Source organism: Opisthocomus hoazin, chromosome 4 (genome assembly GCF_030867145.1).
Source record: "Opisthocomus hoazin isolate bOpiHoa1 chromosome 4, bOpiHoa1.hap1, whole genome shotgun sequence".
Taxonomy (NCBI): Eukaryota; Metazoa; Chordata; class Aves; order Opisthocomiformes; family Opisthocomidae; genus Opisthocomus; species Opisthocomus hoazin.
In genome coordinates this window covers 75,690,745-75,708,945 of record NC_134417.1, presented here as the reverse complement: position 1 = coordinate 75,708,945, position 18,201 = coordinate 75,690,745, and the positions used below count along the sequence as shown (strand labels likewise).

At 39.6% G+C, this 18,201-nt stretch overlaps 1 protein-coding gene across 5 annotated transcripts in view; it reads right to left on the bottom strand.

Moving 5' to 3' along the window:
• Positions 1 to 18,201, bottom strand: part of MYO3A (myosin IIIA) — a 155,023-nt gene that overhangs the window by 46,077 nt on the left and 90,745 nt on the right. For 4 of the 5 annotated variants that reach the window (XM_075419554.1, XM_075419557.1, XM_075419556.1 and 1 more), the window contains exons 10-19: positions 15,561 to 15,660; positions 13,162 to 13,278; positions 11,537 to 11,641; positions 11,369 to 11,452; positions 10,394 to 10,596; positions 7,961 to 8,059; positions 7,743 to 7,857; positions 4,271 to 4,397; positions 3,067 to 3,277; positions 39 to 186 (exon numbers count right to left, since the gene is read on the bottom strand). In XM_075419554.1, coding sequence (XP_075275669.1) covers positions 39 to 186; positions 3,067 to 3,277; positions 4,271 to 4,397; positions 7,743 to 7,857; positions 7,961 to 8,059; positions 10,394 to 10,596; positions 11,369 to 11,452; positions 11,537 to 11,641; positions 13,162 to 13,278; positions 15,561 to 15,660 — 1,309 coding nt within the window. The remainder of the gene's footprint in view (positions 1 to 38; positions 187 to 3,066; positions 3,278 to 4,270; positions 4,398 to 7,742; positions 7,858 to 7,960; positions 8,060 to 10,393; positions 10,597 to 11,368; positions 11,453 to 11,536; positions 11,642 to 13,161; positions 13,279 to 15,560; positions 15,661 to 18,201) is intronic. The other variant, XM_075419559.1, reaches the window with a different exon arrangement.

Below are 18,201 nucleotides of genomic sequence, written 5' to 3'. Positions count from 1 at the left end.
AGTGATATTAAAGCTTTATCAAAACATTCAACACATACCTGTTCCCAGGCAAAGACATGTTGATTGAAGTAGAACTGAATTTGTTCATTGGCAATGTTGATACAGAGTTGCTCAAAAGAATTTTTTTTGAAATTCTCAAAGCCAAAGATATCAAGAATTCCAATGTTCAAACCATCATCATTTCCACTGCAAAGATTAAATAAACTTTCTATTGTATCTTTATTTGACACTAACTAGCTTCATTATTATTTCACAAAAGGAAATAATGGGCCAAATCTGTATGCCAGTTAAACAGGATAATTTTTGGTAAACCAGATATTTCTTAAAATAACAATCAATTTTTGTTTGAAATACAATAAATGCACATCAATTCAAAGATGACTATTTGCAGACCATATACACTGAAACACATAATGACCGAGTCAATTGCTAAGCGTATAGAGGATTTACAATTGTATTTTTAAACTAATATTTGCTAGTTATTATTCTGTTGTAAAAACCTGGCTGCGGTACAGAAACAACATGCAGTTCTTTTTGTTTGTCTTGTAAGGAAACAGGCTTTACTCACCATCATCTTGAAATTAAAGATAGTTGTCATTAAATATTTTTTCTTCATATTATTTAGTCACAACAATTAAAACTGCTTAGTTTAACATGAAAGTCAAAAGAATGAATACCTAGAACTTTTATGCATCTAAATAACTACTTTAAGTACTGCAGCGTGGTATGAATTTAAATTACCAATTCAGTTCCATAGAAGTACTACTAGTAAAAACTTCACTTTGAAACTTTAGCTAAGGCATTCTGAGAGATACATGGTCATTTCTGCTGCTGGAAAAAAGTTCTAATATTTGTATTTATTTGCTGAAACAAAAAACTAAGAGGATATAATTTCACATCAAACTGAAGTTGAGATTAGTGTCTTTTCCTAGCTAAATTAAAAAAATAAATCACATTCTATCCACTCTATCTAGAACACCCCTTTGAGAGGCTCTGTGCAATCAATTTTTGTTTTTTTTTTTACAAAACGTTTAGGAAATCAGATATGAAGAATCAGCTGCAAGATACTCATGAATAGCACTTGAACCTCTTTGTGAAATCCATCTCCAAAATTGAACATTTCATTGTGGAGGGATCAAAGGTATTTGTAGATTTCGACCTGAATTTGGTGACTATTTTATTTGTCTGGAAATTACACTTCTGGTGAATAGACTGCTGAAATTTGTCTGCCCCTGCCTTCTCCGAGCTAATTACATAAAAATAGCAAATATACATTCTTTTACTATCACATAACCAAAGCAGACTTCTGGGAGGTTTTTTATGCATAGTGAACATTTCAGGACAAACTTTCTCCCTCCTCACCAGCATAATAAATATTCAATTTGAAAAGGGCTCTGTAACAGGCACATGAGAGAGGCATGCAGCCTAGCAGTGCTGCTCCATCTATCATGAATTTTATCCTATCACTTACTGATTAAAGTTATGTTGATTGCTTCTCTGCTGTAACCAAATGTTTGAAAGTTTAGAAAAATTTTAGGATTGCAGCCTTGGCTTTCCTCTGATGTTTAAACAAAAAAAAAATCCAGAAAATCCAGATTTGCAAACCAAAGCTATTTATCATTGATACTCCTCTTCAGGTTGTTATAAGTTTGCCCCTTTTTACTGCTGTTATCAGTCACGGAGGGCCCTGACCTACAGGATTTACAATGCAAGCCTCAGCAAGTTTGCTGATGACACCAAGATGAGTGGTATGGTCGACACGCTGGAGGAAAGGGATGCCATCCAAAGGGACCTGGACAGGCTTGAGAGGTGGGCCCATGTGAACCTCATAAAGTTCCACCAGGCCAAGCACAAGGTCCTGCACATGGGTTGGGGCAACCCCAAGCACAAATACAGGCTGGGCAGAGGATGGATTGAGAGCAGCCCTGAGAAGAAGGACTTGGGGGTGTTGGTTGACGAGAAGCTCAACATGACCCAGGAACGTGCGCTTGCTGCCCAGAAGGTCAACCATACCCTGGGCTGCATCAAAAGCAGCGTGGCAGCTGATTCTGCCCCTCCGCTCCGCTCTGGTGAGACCCCACCTGGAGTCCTGCATCCAGCTCTGGAGCCCTCAGCACAGGAAAGACATGGACCTGTTGGAGTGGGTCCAGAGGATGACCGCAAACAGAGGGCTGGAAGACCTCTCCTACGAGGAAAGGCTGAGACAGTTGGGGCTGTTCAGCCTGGAGAAGATTAGACTTCAGGGAGACCCTATAGCAGCCTTTCAGTACCTGAAAGGGCCTACAAGAAAGCTGGAGAGGGACTTCTTACGAGGGCATGTACTGATAGGACAAGGCGTAATGGCTTCAAGCTGAAAGAGGGTAGATTTAGAATAGATATTAGGAAGAAATCCTTTACTATGAGGGTGGTGAGACACTGGAGCAGCATGCCCAGAGAAGCTGTGGCTGCCCCCTCCCTGGAAGTGTTGAAGGTTGGATGGGGCTTTGAGAAACCTGGTCGAGTGGGAGGTGTCCTTGTCCATGGCAGAGGGGTTGGAACCAGATGATCTTTAAAGGCCCTTCCAACCCAAACCATTCTACAATTCTATGTATCATTTCTTCTTTGATTTCTAGAATGTGTATCCTCGCTCCCAACACCCTTCTTGTCTCTGTGTTTAAAATGTCACCTTGTAAGGGCACACTGGATATTAACCTCTGTAAATGTGTTTGGAAACTACTCTCAGGCACGTATGAAACCACGCTCATAACGACAGTGACAGAAGCAACAGCATCAGTGCAATTAAGAGCAGAATTTGACCTATGTAATCAACAGTAGAATGTCAAAAGTAATTTACAAAGGGTTAAATGAGTAAAGGTCAAACAGGAAAACACCAGATGCCTGTGCTATCCATATCTACCATATTTTCACTGCATGCTATGATTAGGATAAAACCTTCTGGTTTTAACATGGTGGTATCATGAACAAAAAGGCAGCAGAGAAAAAGTAGATGAGAACACTAAATGCTACAGTGTTGATGATATTATTCCCAAAGAAAATCTCTCTTTATTCTGGAAAAGCTTCCTTTACCTTAAATGTTCATCAGGTTTGAGTAAAGTGTTGATGCGATTGACTATCCAGCTAAAAAGGCGCCCGTACAGTGCTTTGGCCATGGCATCTCTGACATCAGTGGCTTTTTCCACAGTGTTGGGACGAATAATTGTTTCTCCTCGAGTCACTACACAGTGAGAGGTGAGGGCCTCTTGGAGTTCATCTGCCTGAATACACAGCAAGGACGCACCTAGGAAGGAAGGTCACAGGCATAGCTCAGAGGCAGATGATGGAAGGAAAAATAAGCATTTTTGCAATCAAAGCTGCAAGTGCAACATATTATGAATAAGGGCCAGATCAAAGTCTTGAACCATGACTAATGAGGGTGCTGATGCCAAACAACTGCCAGTATCTTAGTCACCAACCTTCCTAGCTTCCACTGCAGTCAATGAGTAAGTGATTCAAAGCAGAGCCCTTTAGGTTCTAAATTGCTTTCAAAAGGAGGCTACTTCTCCAAACTGTCTATGCAGAAATGCTAGGGAATCTACGTGACTATGTCACAAATATGTAAGTTGTGAGGTGTGAATATCCCTCTCAGTTATAATTCCTCCATATAAGCCACTGCTGTCCTCCTTTGGCTCCTAAAAAGGGATGCTTCTTTCTCAGTTCCACAATATTTTTCTGTCTATGGCAGGAAAACATGTAAGAACATAGCATGAAGACTTCATTATCTCCCCACCCGTAATTACTGAGGAAGAGCAGCAACTTTCTTGGAGAACCTTTGCCCCTTTCCCTCCTCTGCCTCCTGGCAGCCTATAATGTAAGGTATCCCTTCCAAAGAATTAGTGAGCCGTACTTCAACAGGCACATGTGGGGAACAAGTAATGAGTATCTGAGAAAGAAACTGGGAAAAAAACTAGTCAACATGTTAATGAGGTTCTCCATCAAATGTTCAAATAGCCTTGGAAAAATTCCAAAAATTTTATTTTCAGGCATCTGCAGTATTAGTCATGTTTCCTGAATGCCAGTGAACTGGTTAGTCAAATAAGGTGCATAACATGGAAAATTTTTCCTTTTTGCATTTGAATTCAGGTGGTCGGGGAATTAATCTATCTTCAGCATTTAATTATTCTTGCAAAATTTCCATGCGAATACAGTTTTCTTTGATAACTCTCTTGCAATAAAAGAAATTTTACTATCAAAACACTAAAGGAAAACAATCAAATCAAGAAAAACCACTCACAATTCTCAAGGGCTACTGGATTGGAAATGTTGCTCTTGTCAATCATATGTTCAGATACTACTGCAGAAAATTCAATGTTACCCACATTTAAAATGGCAGCCAGGACACTGTACACACTTCCAAGTTCCTGAAAAGTATATTAAAAAAGATTCAATACTTAATAGCCAGACAGATTTGTCACTTTGGTTTGTGCAGTGGGCACGTGTGTGTGTTGTTTCTTGCTGTCTGCCACACGCCCACTACTGCTGTGAATGCTGTTCTCAGCTGCTATTCCCTGTTCTGTACCCAGCACAGTCTTTCAAGCGTAAGGCACGCAAAGAGGGCAAGACAAACTATAGCCTAATCTCTCTTCCATACTTGTCAAGAGGACAGGATTGACATAGAGTACAGGAAGCACAAAACAGTGGTGAACATAATCCTCTTACACAGAAGGAATTCAGAGGCTATTTATATCCACCCTTCACTGTGTCTGCAGGCACAACTGTGTCTAAAATTGTAATGCCTAGAGCAACAAAAACACAAAAAAAATCTGCATCTATGTCTCTTGGATCATGGAAACAAAGGTACTCCAAATAATAGGTCTGCACTGGCTCCCACCAATGTCATCAGAAAAAGTTTCACTGGGAGAAGAGCGAGACCTCACATCTCTGATTTGGCAAAGCACTTTACTCTTCAAAATGTCAGTTAAGAAGTGTGTACTCAACAAAGCACTTTAGTACGGACTTTACTTAAACCTACTTAAATTTCAAATGATTTTGTAGGTTCTGAAGAGGGATTTTGCCTTGAAAAAAGCAGTACAGTACAGTGAAGTGATATATACAGCAGATTATTTTAAGTACTTATGACAAATTAAATCATATTTGCAATTAATGAAATAATGCCTTCATTGCAGGTTTGACTTAGATTTGAACTATGAATTTTCATCTGAACTGCAAATGTTTATCAGTATACTTGATGATCTCTGGGTATTTTCTACTCAGAAATACTGAGGTGTTCCTGTAAAGCAGACTAGGCTTTAAGTTAGGAATCTGTGATACTATATATTTTGAGGCACGCACTAATAGTGTATTTTATAAACAGCAGGTTTATAAGTTTTATAGCAGTTTTATAAGAAGCAGTTTTCTAAATTTGATTGGTATTTTATAATGATGGACTTTTCATAATTGCACAGCTTTTTCTCCCTAATATTCAATAGTTTGCTGGTACTATGTCAGGCGTCATTTACTCAGATAAAATCCTTAATTGCTCTAGAATAGATCTTGTTTTCAAGATTTTCAGAAGTTAATCTAGCAGTTAATAAATTAATTATTCCAGTAACAGAAAGACAAACTAGATAAGGTGACTCTAAAAAATTATGCTCAGGATAATTGGCACACAGTTTACCTACGTTTTAAGCAATCCTTTTCATTTTAAGCTTAAGGACACAGATGAAATGCAAAGCAATGGATAGCTTAACTTCTGCCATTATACTGTACAGTATGTATAGCTGCTGACATTTTTGTGCCCTTTTCCAGTGTGTTTGAAATTTGGCTTGATCTGTCTCATACAGCATGATTATTGTTCACCTCAGGCAGTCCCTTCCTATTCATTTTGCCATGCAGCCTGAAATAAAACAGTGTAGTTTGAAGACAGGGAGTACTGACAGTAGTTACTATTAAATCCTGCCAGTCAGTTAAAAACAAATCTCAAATAAATAAAGCCTGTTTAGGTCCCAGGTTTAATTGAAGTGGAGAAGATATTTTGTCCAAGGTTTTTTGGTAGGAAAACATGGAACATGCTTATACTGAACCTCCTCTGTGCATTGGGATGAATGTCAAAGCTTAAGGCTGCATTACTAAAAAGTGAACTTACAAAAGGAACTAATGTCTTAACAGTATCTTTTCCTCACTGAAAATAAATTGTCTCATGCTTGTATCCTATATCAGAACCTCAGTGGAGGAAGAACACTCCTCTGTTCCTTTACTCTTGCAAACACAGCCTCAGACAGGCTAGTTCACCCCATGGAGAATGCAAGACAGGCTAAGATGGAAGGTGCTCACATGTAACCACAGTCAGATTGCCCATGGCACTCAACCTGCTTCTGAAACTGTGGGTGTTCTACAGGTAAACAATTCTTTACAGATTCAGCTCACGGTGGCTTGCTGAGTTAATCAAGCAAAGATCCATGCTAGAACTGCACAATGTGGCCAGTGACCTAGTTCTAACTGGATCTTCAATCTGTAAGGCAGGTCTCTTTTCGATGATCAGGATCATTGTTTCCATCCAAGTGAACAAAAGAACTGGGAACAAAAATAGACTCGCTGCTTTTCATGGTATAAATTAGGACTTATCAAGGTCTCTGGTGCTGTGACAAAAGTGGTATCAGTGCTGAACTGTGCATATCCTTCCATGCTGCTTCTGGAAAGGTGAAAGTACAGGTGTGAAAGGATGTGTGACAGTACAGCTGTGATATTACTAAGTGCAATTGTGAACAAGCATACAGAGAAGAAAGAGACTGTGAACTCTGCTGCTACTACGGCTTAATGAAAAATTAGTATGGAGGAACAAAATAGGTGAATAAACCTGTTCTGCTAGCTATTAAAATATTTGATTTGAGGGAAGCCAAAAATATTCAACTGAAGTGAGTGATTTTCTGTGAAAAGCTCCTTAAAACGTGTAGTTTTGTCAAAGAAATTAGAACATATATCCATTCTGCAGCACTAGCACTATATTTCATAGATACTATACAGATCATACTCCTACTATTGTTCGTGATAAATAAAGGCAATGGTAAACTATAGCTGTGATGCACCACCTTTGAGAAGAAAGAACTAGCATGCAGAATGGGGTTTCCTTCCCTTGCATGCTATACTATAAATCCAGAGGCCTGTTTTTATTTTAATTATACCAAAGACAGCCTGAGGAGAGGGGTTTAATGGCCAGCAGAGCAATGATATGAGTTCATAAAGAAAGAATGGGTTCAGTTACTGTTTAGTGATGAGATTCACTCCAAAGGGATGTAAAAACTTCATTCAGCTTTATCCCTGGAGTTGAGAAATTGTATTGAGTTCATCAAAACTCGGATCAACTCAATGAATTTTTAGAACTCTCACCATGGACTTCCTCTTAAAACAGAGATGAGGCTCATATTCACAAGCCTAAAATTATAGGCTACTAAATAGTTACAACATCACTTTCTATGCATTTAATTTGCAAAAGCCTTTTTTCCCCAATTACTCAGCTGTACTGTGTTCACTGATTTCAAAGTCTTGTTGACTAATACCATTTTATTAGTGTACCAATGCCTTGAAACTTTAAAAATTTAAACATGGTAATATAATAGTAAGTTGACCATGCAATATCCAAAAACATAAACACACTACTGCTAAAGGAAGAAAATAACAAGGGAGATTATTTGAATGCTTTATATAAGTTTTTCCTGATTGAGGTAGCCATTAAAGTTCACTCCAAATAAAGGGTTACCAGTACTCACCTCCAGCGTAAAACCTATGACTTTGAAGCACTGCTCAATTAATTCAAATTGAGACTTATAAAAACTATTGTTCATGAAATCTTGCACTATTCTGAAATGATCATTTTGCAGATATCTGAAAGAGTTGATGGATACAGAGTTAGAATGTAAATAACGTTGAGAATTCAACAACATCGCATTTCTTAGTAATCAATTTGTCTAAAAATACACTGCATTACCTGGGAGGTCTGTATTCTGGCAGTTTATAATGTGCCAATTTTTTCTTTTCTGCCAGTCCAGCATAAATATAATAAAAAATATGGAAATTTTTCTCTCCTCTGAAACAACAGAAACAACAAACGTGTTTAGCAATATAACTATGTTACATTTACTGATGACACACATGCTATTATTAAATGTTGTTTTAATAACAGGCAGGCTCATGCAAACTGACAGAAGACACTGAAAGGAGCTTTATTACACAAGTTCCTGTGAAGCGAACACCCTTTCTGTGCCATTGTGTGTTTGTTCCACAGCTGCCAGGGCAGCTGCTCAGTGCTACTAAATGCTGCTAAATGCTGCTCTGCCTTTGATGCAACTGGTAGATGCTGGGTGAGATCTTGCACGCTGCTCACCTACCTGCATTAAATGGGCTGCTTAACCTCCAGTTACTTTAAAAAATCTTATGATTGTGGGAGAACTATACGCTCCTGATTCACTGACTACAGTATGTTTGCTGTGTCCTGAACCAAGAAAGCACATAACCAGACATTCAGCATAGGGCCTTATGACTTGGCTTGACTTTGCCTAAAAGTTCGGTGCTCAAACCCAGGACAGAAGGTTTCTTGCACATCCAAGGTTCCTATGCACCTTATGAGGAATAACTGGATGTTTAGGTGGAAATTTGCAACCACCACTGAACCCTGAGATGGTAAGTCAGTCACTATGAAATGGCAAGAAGGAATTGTGTTCAAACCCCTAGTTTCTGCAAGAGCTGAAGTGTGTGTCTCAGGAGCACCATTACATGCTTTTGTGAAACAGGATCAGAGCCCAGTGCGCTCCTCTCTGTCTACACGGGGGTGCCTAGATCAGAGTCCAGTGCCAGCTTGGTTTGCACATTTTACTGTGGACAGTCAGTAGTATAAAACAGGATCAATTTAAGGAGCAGGAGCAGATCTCTATATCTTCCCCCTCGGTGCCTTAACCATTAGGTTGTACAGCCATGCTTTGCATGCTCTCTGAAACCTCCTTCTGTCCTGATGGTTTGTGTGTTCTCTTGGAAAGGCAGGGCAACCTGTAGGTTCAAAATCTCTTGGCTTGAAGTGGGTCTGGAACTTGGGTCCCATTTTCTGGGTAATTAGCCACTGGTTTTCTGCAGAAAGCCATTCCTAGCTCTCCGTGAGAGTCTGGGAGTCGTTCTCCCAGAAGAGCAGAACAGGCTGCCCTTGCAGTGCAGGTACCTGAATGCCAGGTCTCTGTCCTGGTACGGCCGTATGGACCGACCACTCAGAGAGCTCAGTGAAGCGGAGAGCACGCTCAGCACGAACAGCTTCACACACCCTTGGACCTTCATGCCTCAAAATTTAACCTCCTACAATGGCTCTCATGCTAAACACTGGTGGCATTTTCTTGTGAACTCAGACATCTAAACACCTACCTAAATTACATCTGAGGCATGTAAATGCTTTGCAGACTTCTTGTCTCAGCACATGGCTAAATATAAATACAAACTGACAGCCACTGAACAAACCCATGAAAAGTTATGGAAAAAAAGTGATATTTTAAGGAGAAAGCTGATTTTATTCTGTAAAAGCAGTTTCTGTGCTTATGTTCAACTGGGGAAAAAATACCACTTCAGAAAATTGCCTCTAACTTTAAACTGTTTATTGAAACATTCCAAGTGATACTTAGATGTTGTTCAGGGCACAAGTCTACAACAGGCAACAAAGTCATGCAGAACTACAGAAAGAGTAAAAACGATTATGAGATCAGCAAAGGGAAAAATTTAAATCAGTGACAACATTCCTTGTCTCAAACTAAATGTTTTTCTTATTGTTATTATGGCAGAAATAGAGTTGCCAAAATATTTTTTATCTGGATGTGGTATGTATTAGGATAGAAAATACATGTCAATAATTGAAATTAATTGGAAATGCCATTTAACTTTTCTGTCATTTTCTATTATGAGATACCCATATGACAAAGATGGATCTGTTCTGCATTTGGTCCATAACTCTTTATAACCAAATCCTATTAGATGCTCCAAAATGGAAAAAGAGCACTTTGCAACCAACCAACCAAATAAAGCTACAATACTAGAGAACAAGTAGAGGAATGAAATCCAAGTGATATACTTCACAAAATACTTCAGACTTCCACAAAGAAATTTACAACTGAACTATTAGAAAGTTTTTAATTCTTTACACACTCTGATGTACTTTATATATCACATATGCATTTTGATGACATTTATTTAAATTGCCAGGAGGCAATGAAAAAAAATCAATAGTAGTTTTCAGCTAGTTTACAGATTTATAAGCTATTCATATATCATTTATAGGAAAAAATCCTAGTACCTTATTAATCTTTGTGTTTTGATCCATGATCTCTTCCTGCATTGTAGGCCTACTCTGTAACCCCCAAATTACGTCAAGTATAATTTTTATACTTACACTGCCTGGTGGACAACTCTGGATTTTTCAAGGAGATACTCTGAAATCTGAGCTCCTACTACAGTGCCACCACAAGTGAATTTCATTTCCAAATATTTTCCAAATCTGCTCGAGTTATCATTGATGATAGTGCCTGCATTCCCAAATGCTTCAACAAGGTTATTCACCTGGAGGATCTTTTCCTGTAGAGTCCTGTTATTAGCCTGGATATGAAAAAGATATTGCTTAAAATTATCAGTAATCATTCAAATACATTCATTCTTAAGTGTTTCTGTCCTCTTCTGGTTGGTATTGTGAAGTGTGACATCACCAGGGCAGCCATTCCCACGTGAATTAAATGGAAAGGCATGTACATATTATGAAACCTGTCAGAAAACAGCAATCTGCAGAACTAATGCCTGGCTGGAAGAGATAACACACATAATGACAACGACAACAGCAGAACTACTCAATTTCTGCGGTCCAGCACTGAGATGTCCAGCCTGCTTTTAGGACCCTTGTTAGCATCTGCTTACTGCTGTGCTGCACCATGCCAGCAAATCAGTTTGCTTGCATCTCGCCTGGGACATGCAAAAATGGTATTTTATTTAGACCATTATGGTGGTCACTTCCCAGAATGACCATATCCCACTGACAGCAATCTGCTTGTGGAAGGAGGTGAAAAGCTAGAAGAGGACTTCAGTTAGTACAGTTTGGGTGATTTGAAGACACTCCATTAAACAACGGACAGGCTAAGTCCCAGCCCTCACTGCAGCGGCTACTTCCTTGCAGTATCCCCAAAGTATTTTCCAGTATTTTCTAGTTCAGGAGCAAGGAAAGGGTAGATAGATCAGCATCATGTTCCAGTCTGACCTTACAGAAGTTCTTTGGAAAACGTATTACAGTCTTGCTCTGCTGCCAACGCCCTGTCCATAGGTTCAGTCAGTTAGGCCTAAGGTAGCAACGCCTGACAGAGGCATCCCCTTTGAAACATACCTTGCCAAGGACAGTGAGCTGCTGAACCAGAAGATGGGCACTTTGCGTCTTGCCAGCTCCACTTTCTCCAGAAATAACAATACACTGCAGAGAACAAGAGCATGACTCTGAGCTCATCACATATTTCTCAGCCTAGGAAAGGATATAATTAGGTCACCGCATCTTTACCTGATCAGAGTTGTATGTCACCATGGACTGATAACCTATGTCAGCAACGGCAAAAATATGAGGAGGGTTGGCAGTCCGTTTGGCTCCAATATACAGTTTAGAATGCTAAGTGTAAGAAAAATGAAAACATTATCAGTGTCCCTTAACAACTTTCTTTTGCACTGTCAGAGTTCAGTTTTACTTTCAGATCAGCATACAGCATGCTGAGTTTACCAGCAGCGAAGTTTTCTGAGCTGTTACTGCACTCACTATACTGTGAATCCGTATGTTCTCAGTACCGTAAGAACTGCTAAAAAAGATGAAGGACAATTTTATGTGGTGTCAGCCCTGACATGAAACTCAAATTATTAGAACAAAATTTAATGTTGCCAGACATCTGGGATTGTTTAGTCTGGAGAAGAGGAGGCTGAGGGGAGACCTTATCGCTCTCTACAACTACCTGAAAGGTGGTCGTAGTGAGGTGGCTGTTGGTCTCTTCTCCCAAGTAACAGGCAATAGGATGAGGGGAAATGGCCTCAAGTTACATCAGGGGAAGTTTAGATTGCATATTAGGAAAAATTTCTTTACTGAAAGAGTTGTGAAGCATTGGAACAGGCTGCCCAGGAGGTGGTGGAGTCACCATCCCTGGAGGCGTTCAAAAAACATGTAGATATGGCACTTCAGGACATGGTTTAGCAGGCATGGTGGTGATGGGTTGATGGCTGGACTTGATCTTAGAGGTCTTTTCCAACCTTAATGATTCTATGATTTTATGATTCTATAAAGGACCAAATTATAATTTCATTCTGTTTGTACTCCACATCCTCTTAGGATTTCTGCATGATGTTGATGTAAGATCTTTTCTGTACCTGCAGTAACTGATAATTAATAATGGCAAATTATTGTATGACCAGACAGTCATATCTGCACTCTTTTGTATAACAGGGAGGAAAGTTCACAGAAGTTAAAATTTTACTGGGTTGCTTTGTGAACTGTCTGATCAATTCAATAGCTATGGCTTCCCCAGCTCTCCTGGGAGGAAATGCTCTCAGCGCCTACCTCCAGCCTTTGCCCCAGTACTGAAGATCTCCATGGGAAGTGGACGAGAAGGAATACTCACACCCACAAAGACGAGTAAGATTCACCTGAACAAGTGCATTTATCTGTACAGATACTACTTCTGAACTAGCTGCAATGGGAAGCCAGTTTCTTTACACTCAGTGGGGTTCTAGTCAACAAATTTCATGAAGTTTAGTGTAATTCATCTCATCCTTGAATGACTGTTGGAAGTGGCTAGAAGAACAATGACCTCAAAAATCCTATTTTTATCCATTGATTAAAATGAGTGACTTGCTCAGATATAGCTATCTGCACTTTAGACATGATATAGACATGATCTACACTATAGACATAAAGATATCAGAGATTAAATTTTTTTTGAGTTTCGCTTTTCTGTGCTGAAATTCAGTACAAGATAAGGATGTGTGTCAACATGCATTTGAAGGGACAATTGTATTGGTAATTCTGTTTTTCAGAGTGAACTGAAGTAAATCTCAAGAATGGTCTTACTTTCTACTTCACATCAATATTTATATTTTAAAGGAAATGAGTGCTAGTTGATAAAGACCAAACCTAGTTTTTCACACCTGTGAAGAATAAATGTCTAAGTTCTGAAATGGATTGACAGCGATGAGAATGTCCCCAACATATGTGTAGATCTGATCCTTGGCATAACCCTTCTGCAGTTGCTCTGTTACTGTATTCTGATGGAAAAAGAATAGGAACATTAAATCACAGAGGGGAAAGAGTATTAGGAAAATGTACAAAATATTGATATGATTACCATGAGTGAAGATGAGAGAGAGAGGGGGGAGGTATTAATGGTCAAGAATACAATCGATCTTGATCAAAAGTGAGTAATACTTTCAAACACATTAGCATTCATAATTTCTTGTGTTCAGTCTCAGTTTGAACAACATATACTTACAGATCCCCAAGTGGCAGTAGAAAAATGAATTAATAAGTACTGCTATAATGCAATTAATCAAAGGTTTCCATGAGACAGTCCTAATTTCTAACACTAAAGCTTCATGTAACTCATCAAGCACGAGCCCTATGCTTGAAATCGTAACTGCCATTACAGATACTCTAACATTGCTCTCCATTATGATAAAATACAGATGTTCAACTGTTTGGATCCTCTATTAATGTAAACAGTCAGACATCTTTCTATATTAACAACCAGTCTCTGATGTGATTGTTCTTTGCTGCTGCAGAGACAGTTCTCCCTGAACCAAGAATAAAGACGGGCCCATTCCTGGCATACCCAATTTCTTGACATAATTTCCCTCAGCTGCTTCTGCATATAGAGCTGTGTATGTAAAGTGCCTGGTTAGGTTGCAAATCAAAACAGGACACAGAGCTGGACGAAGGAATTCAAACCAGCCTTGAGACTATTCTGAGGTACATGCAAAAATATTTAGGCCCTGTTCCCACTGGAACAGAATGACTGGCGGCAGAGGACTACAGAAGGAATTGCTTTCCCTCCAGATCCATCTGTTCACAGTGTTGTGCACTGTGTTATGGTTAATACACTTAAAACCCGAATTCTCAAGAGCTTAAGAGGTCACACTTCCTTCACAGGAAAACATAAGGAGAAAACCTTCGTTTTCCATTACCTTGATAAACTCCTCCATTTTAGTTTTGAATGCTACCTTGCTTTTGGTCATAGCCAGATTCAGAGTAACATAATTTTTTAGGGGAACATCTGCCCTTTTTAAAATTATTATTTCTTGCACTGATAGAAAGTCTCCTGTTTTGCTCTTCTGATGGTGCTGTCTAAACTGGAATTAAAAACTGAATGGAAGAAAGGAGACAGTTCTGAAAAGCTGCCATTCATATGTGAAAGAGGTTTTAAACTGAATTGGATTTAGTAAAATACCATATAGTCAAATGATGCCTTTAGGTGGAGTCTTCCTGAGGACTTTCCTGAGAATGCCCCACCTCTGAGGAGATGGGATATACTTCCAGCTCATCTGGTTTTATTGTGTGTCTTCTCTTTAGCTCAGATTGTTTATATGCTTCATGGCAAAAGATAAAAACCAGTCTTGCTAGCATATGGCTATTCCCAATATTAAAAAAATGCTTACATCTGAGCTTTTAGCAGTAGATGAAGTTTGGATTAGCTCAGTTAGTATTAACTAAACATTAAGCTACTATAACCAAGCTCTTGGATGATGGAAGATGTCCATTTAGTGCTCTGGACTGACGAAGATACAATATACCAGAGAAGTTTTACAGATAAGAGAATGTGAATTATAGTCTATGCACAGCCTGGCAGAGGAAGAATGACAGTTTGTTTACAGCTACTGATGGCCTCTAAGACCTGCAGATAATGTGCTATGCCCCAATTTTTCTTTCTGGTTTTGAAGCTTGAAGCATAAAACCAACAGACTCCCCCCTTCCTTATGCATGTTCCCCTGTTGCAAGTGGACTATTTTTCAAACTTTGACAAACCAGTGAGGTTTGTATTAGTACTTCTGTCAAAAGTTCACCAGGAGGCACTACAGGTCAGAGCCTCAGAAGACATAAATTGATCTCAATGCCTCTCCACACCAAAGTAAGTCAGTGAGAACCCAGCCTAGAAAAGTATGGTAAGCTAGTTTAAGACCATTCTAGATCTCCAAGGAACAAGGGAGAAGGTGCTTGCTCTTGGACTTGCACCAATTTCAGGCTAACACATCACTACAAACTAGATATTTAGCTGTAATAAAACCCAGAGACATAAATCCTGTTAAGTAAATGGTGCTACAATACTGCTTGGTCTAAGGCTGTAACTGCAGACGGTGTCTTAGCTTTGAGTTCAAACCATTCCTGACATAACAAATCTCATCTTAAATATTTGGCATAAAATAGTAAAATGCCATTGTACACTTACACAATTTAAATGCGACAGCATAGTTGAACTTGAAAATCAACAGCACACCATTGTGTTTTAACATGTGATTACTCTTCTCCAGTAAAATGTGAAAAAGGAGGCTCTTACCTCATCCAGTACCTCCAAGGTTGCCAAATCATCTACCTCTTCCTGGTTTGAAACTAGTGACTTACTGTAGTTCCCCTTCTTTGTATGAATACGTTCAAATCTAGAAAAGACAGACATGCAATTTCCTGATGTAAGGAAACACAGAGCAGATCTTTCAATCTGTAACCACCTTGAAGGCAATTCAGCCAAAATATTCCAGCCTTCCATTGTTCTGAATTCATACACACGAATGTCTGAATAACAGGACAGGATATAACTTCCTAGTGCAGCACACCTGTACTTGACAATTCAAAATCTATGGTTTGATCCCACAACTGATACCATGATGAACATTTTCACTGTGCAGATCCCTGCTTGATCAAACCCCCACATCAGCTGCAAGACTGGAACTATGCAGTACAGGGGAAAAAATAACATATTTATAAAGCATGTAACAGTCAAACTCTGGCACCTACCTGCAAAAAGATAAATGACCCAGATGATAAAAATTACGGACAGGACAAAACCAGGGGTGTATGGTGAAATAGTATGGCAAGGATGATGAAGACAAAGCATTCAGTATGGAAACATTTCTAGCTTGGTAATGACAATGCTCTAAAGCCTGGCTGAGATGGCCACACTGTAGAACAACGTGCTACAGAACCACCAGCGTACGTGAAGTACATCCTGACCACAAAGAATTTTCCTGGACTCTACAGAAGAAAAAATCGTACAAAGTAAGGAAACGAAATTTCAAATCTTTTTCTTACCAGGGTTAAACTCGAATTAAGTTTTCCTTAAAGTGAAATTTCTTTTTTCTTTTAATCAAAACAAAGAAAACTTTATGCAGTCTTACCAAAATTAGCAAGAAAATTCCCACAGACTTGGATCATTCTCTGCCCAAGAGTAAAGGCATTGCTAAACAAACAAAAGCAGCAGGAAATGCAAGGTTTACAATTAACATTAGTTATACTTTCTTTACGAAATGGGTGAAAATCAGGGAAAGGGAAACTGGATAAATAACAGCAGAGTTCAAAGACTAAATCAAGCTCAGATGTGCAATACGGCACAAACACAGAAAGACTACCAACTAAATCTGATCTCCTAACATGATCTCACTCCCTTTGATACTATAGGTAGGAAGACACCTCCCAGAGACATGGAACGTGCACCTTGGTAAACTGAGACAGCAAAGAAACTGTGTTGTGTGAAACATACTCACTCTTTGCCTTGATTCCAGCCAAGAACAGGGAAATCCTTTATTTAATTTTGACAATCCTTTATGTAGTTTTTGGATATACGACATGAGTAAAAGCAGACAAGTGTTTTCTACCCAGGCAAGAACTTCAATATACAGTGAACAGAGGACAGGACAAAGAGGGCATTGCCCGAAGACAGAAAGTTAGAATGAATGAACATTGCACTGATAGGGCAAGCTAAGAGACTTCTGAACTCCCTCAGTAAGATTTACTGCAGAGTTTAATGGGCTGTGCCCGTTCCACAAACATCACCTACTTCATGGGTGCTACTTCAGGTCACGCAGGCTGTGCACTGATGTGGGATGCAGGTGCAGAAAGCCAAGTAGGCACCCACTTGGCATCAGTTACTGATTGCCAGGACTGAAAAGGGGCTGGAAATAACGGGCAAATGATGCCCTCCCAAACAGAGAGGGCAATCAAGATCTGAATGACGGAAGTGCAGCCATGAGTGCACTTCATCTAGCACTTCTTTCAATTTTTCTTGTCTCTAACTGTCGTTCCCTGAGGGTGACAGAATGGTCTGTCCTCACCCAGGTGTCAGTAATGGAGCAGTTTCTTCCTCCCTTAGGCAGGTGCCAGTTACCACTGGAGCCTTTCCATTGCCCGCAGGGCAAAGGCAGGAGTTTCACGCCCACAGCTGATTGATTCTGCAACTTTTATATCAAGGTACAAACATGTATAACTTCATTGCAAAAGCCAGCATATTTTCATGGTTTCTGTGCCAATATTGCAGCCGAATACCCAGTGTGGAGACTAAGTGATCAGAGGGCACAACAAACAGTATGGATCAAGAGGATCTACACTGCCCTGATGGAAGAGAAGGACCAAGTCTTGCCAGTTTTACACCTGGATATTTTGCAGATTACTCTCAAACTGTTGTTGTTAGGACCCTGGAGCTGCATGGGAAAGCAACCCGCTTCCAAATACTTTCTTTCTCTCAGTATTTACTACAGACTGTTGTAGATACAGTTGTAAGGATGATGGTGAGGCTGAATTACACAGAGGTGAAAAGCACTGGCAATACTACTCAGTGCAGTTCCACAGCCTTATTACCACTGGGCAACACAGAATATGCAATGCGTGGGCCTGTTTCCACATGAGCAGTGCACAGACAAAAACAGATGCAGAAGGAGGCCATGTCTGGGGTGGGGAACAAAGGCAACAAATCCGTAACTGGACTCTAATCTGGTATGTGTTTAAATACGCTGAAGCAGAAAACACACAGGAACACAAGCAGGCAGCACCAAAAGGGATGTGTCTGGTGTACAGCAATCACACCGCTCCTAGGTCCGATCTCTTCTTTCCTTTGGAACCCATTTGTAGCCTGAGAGCTGCCCTGCTAGGACTGTCCCTGCAATAACACTGTGAGCAAATTTTTGGTTGTATGTAACCCCAGATTATAT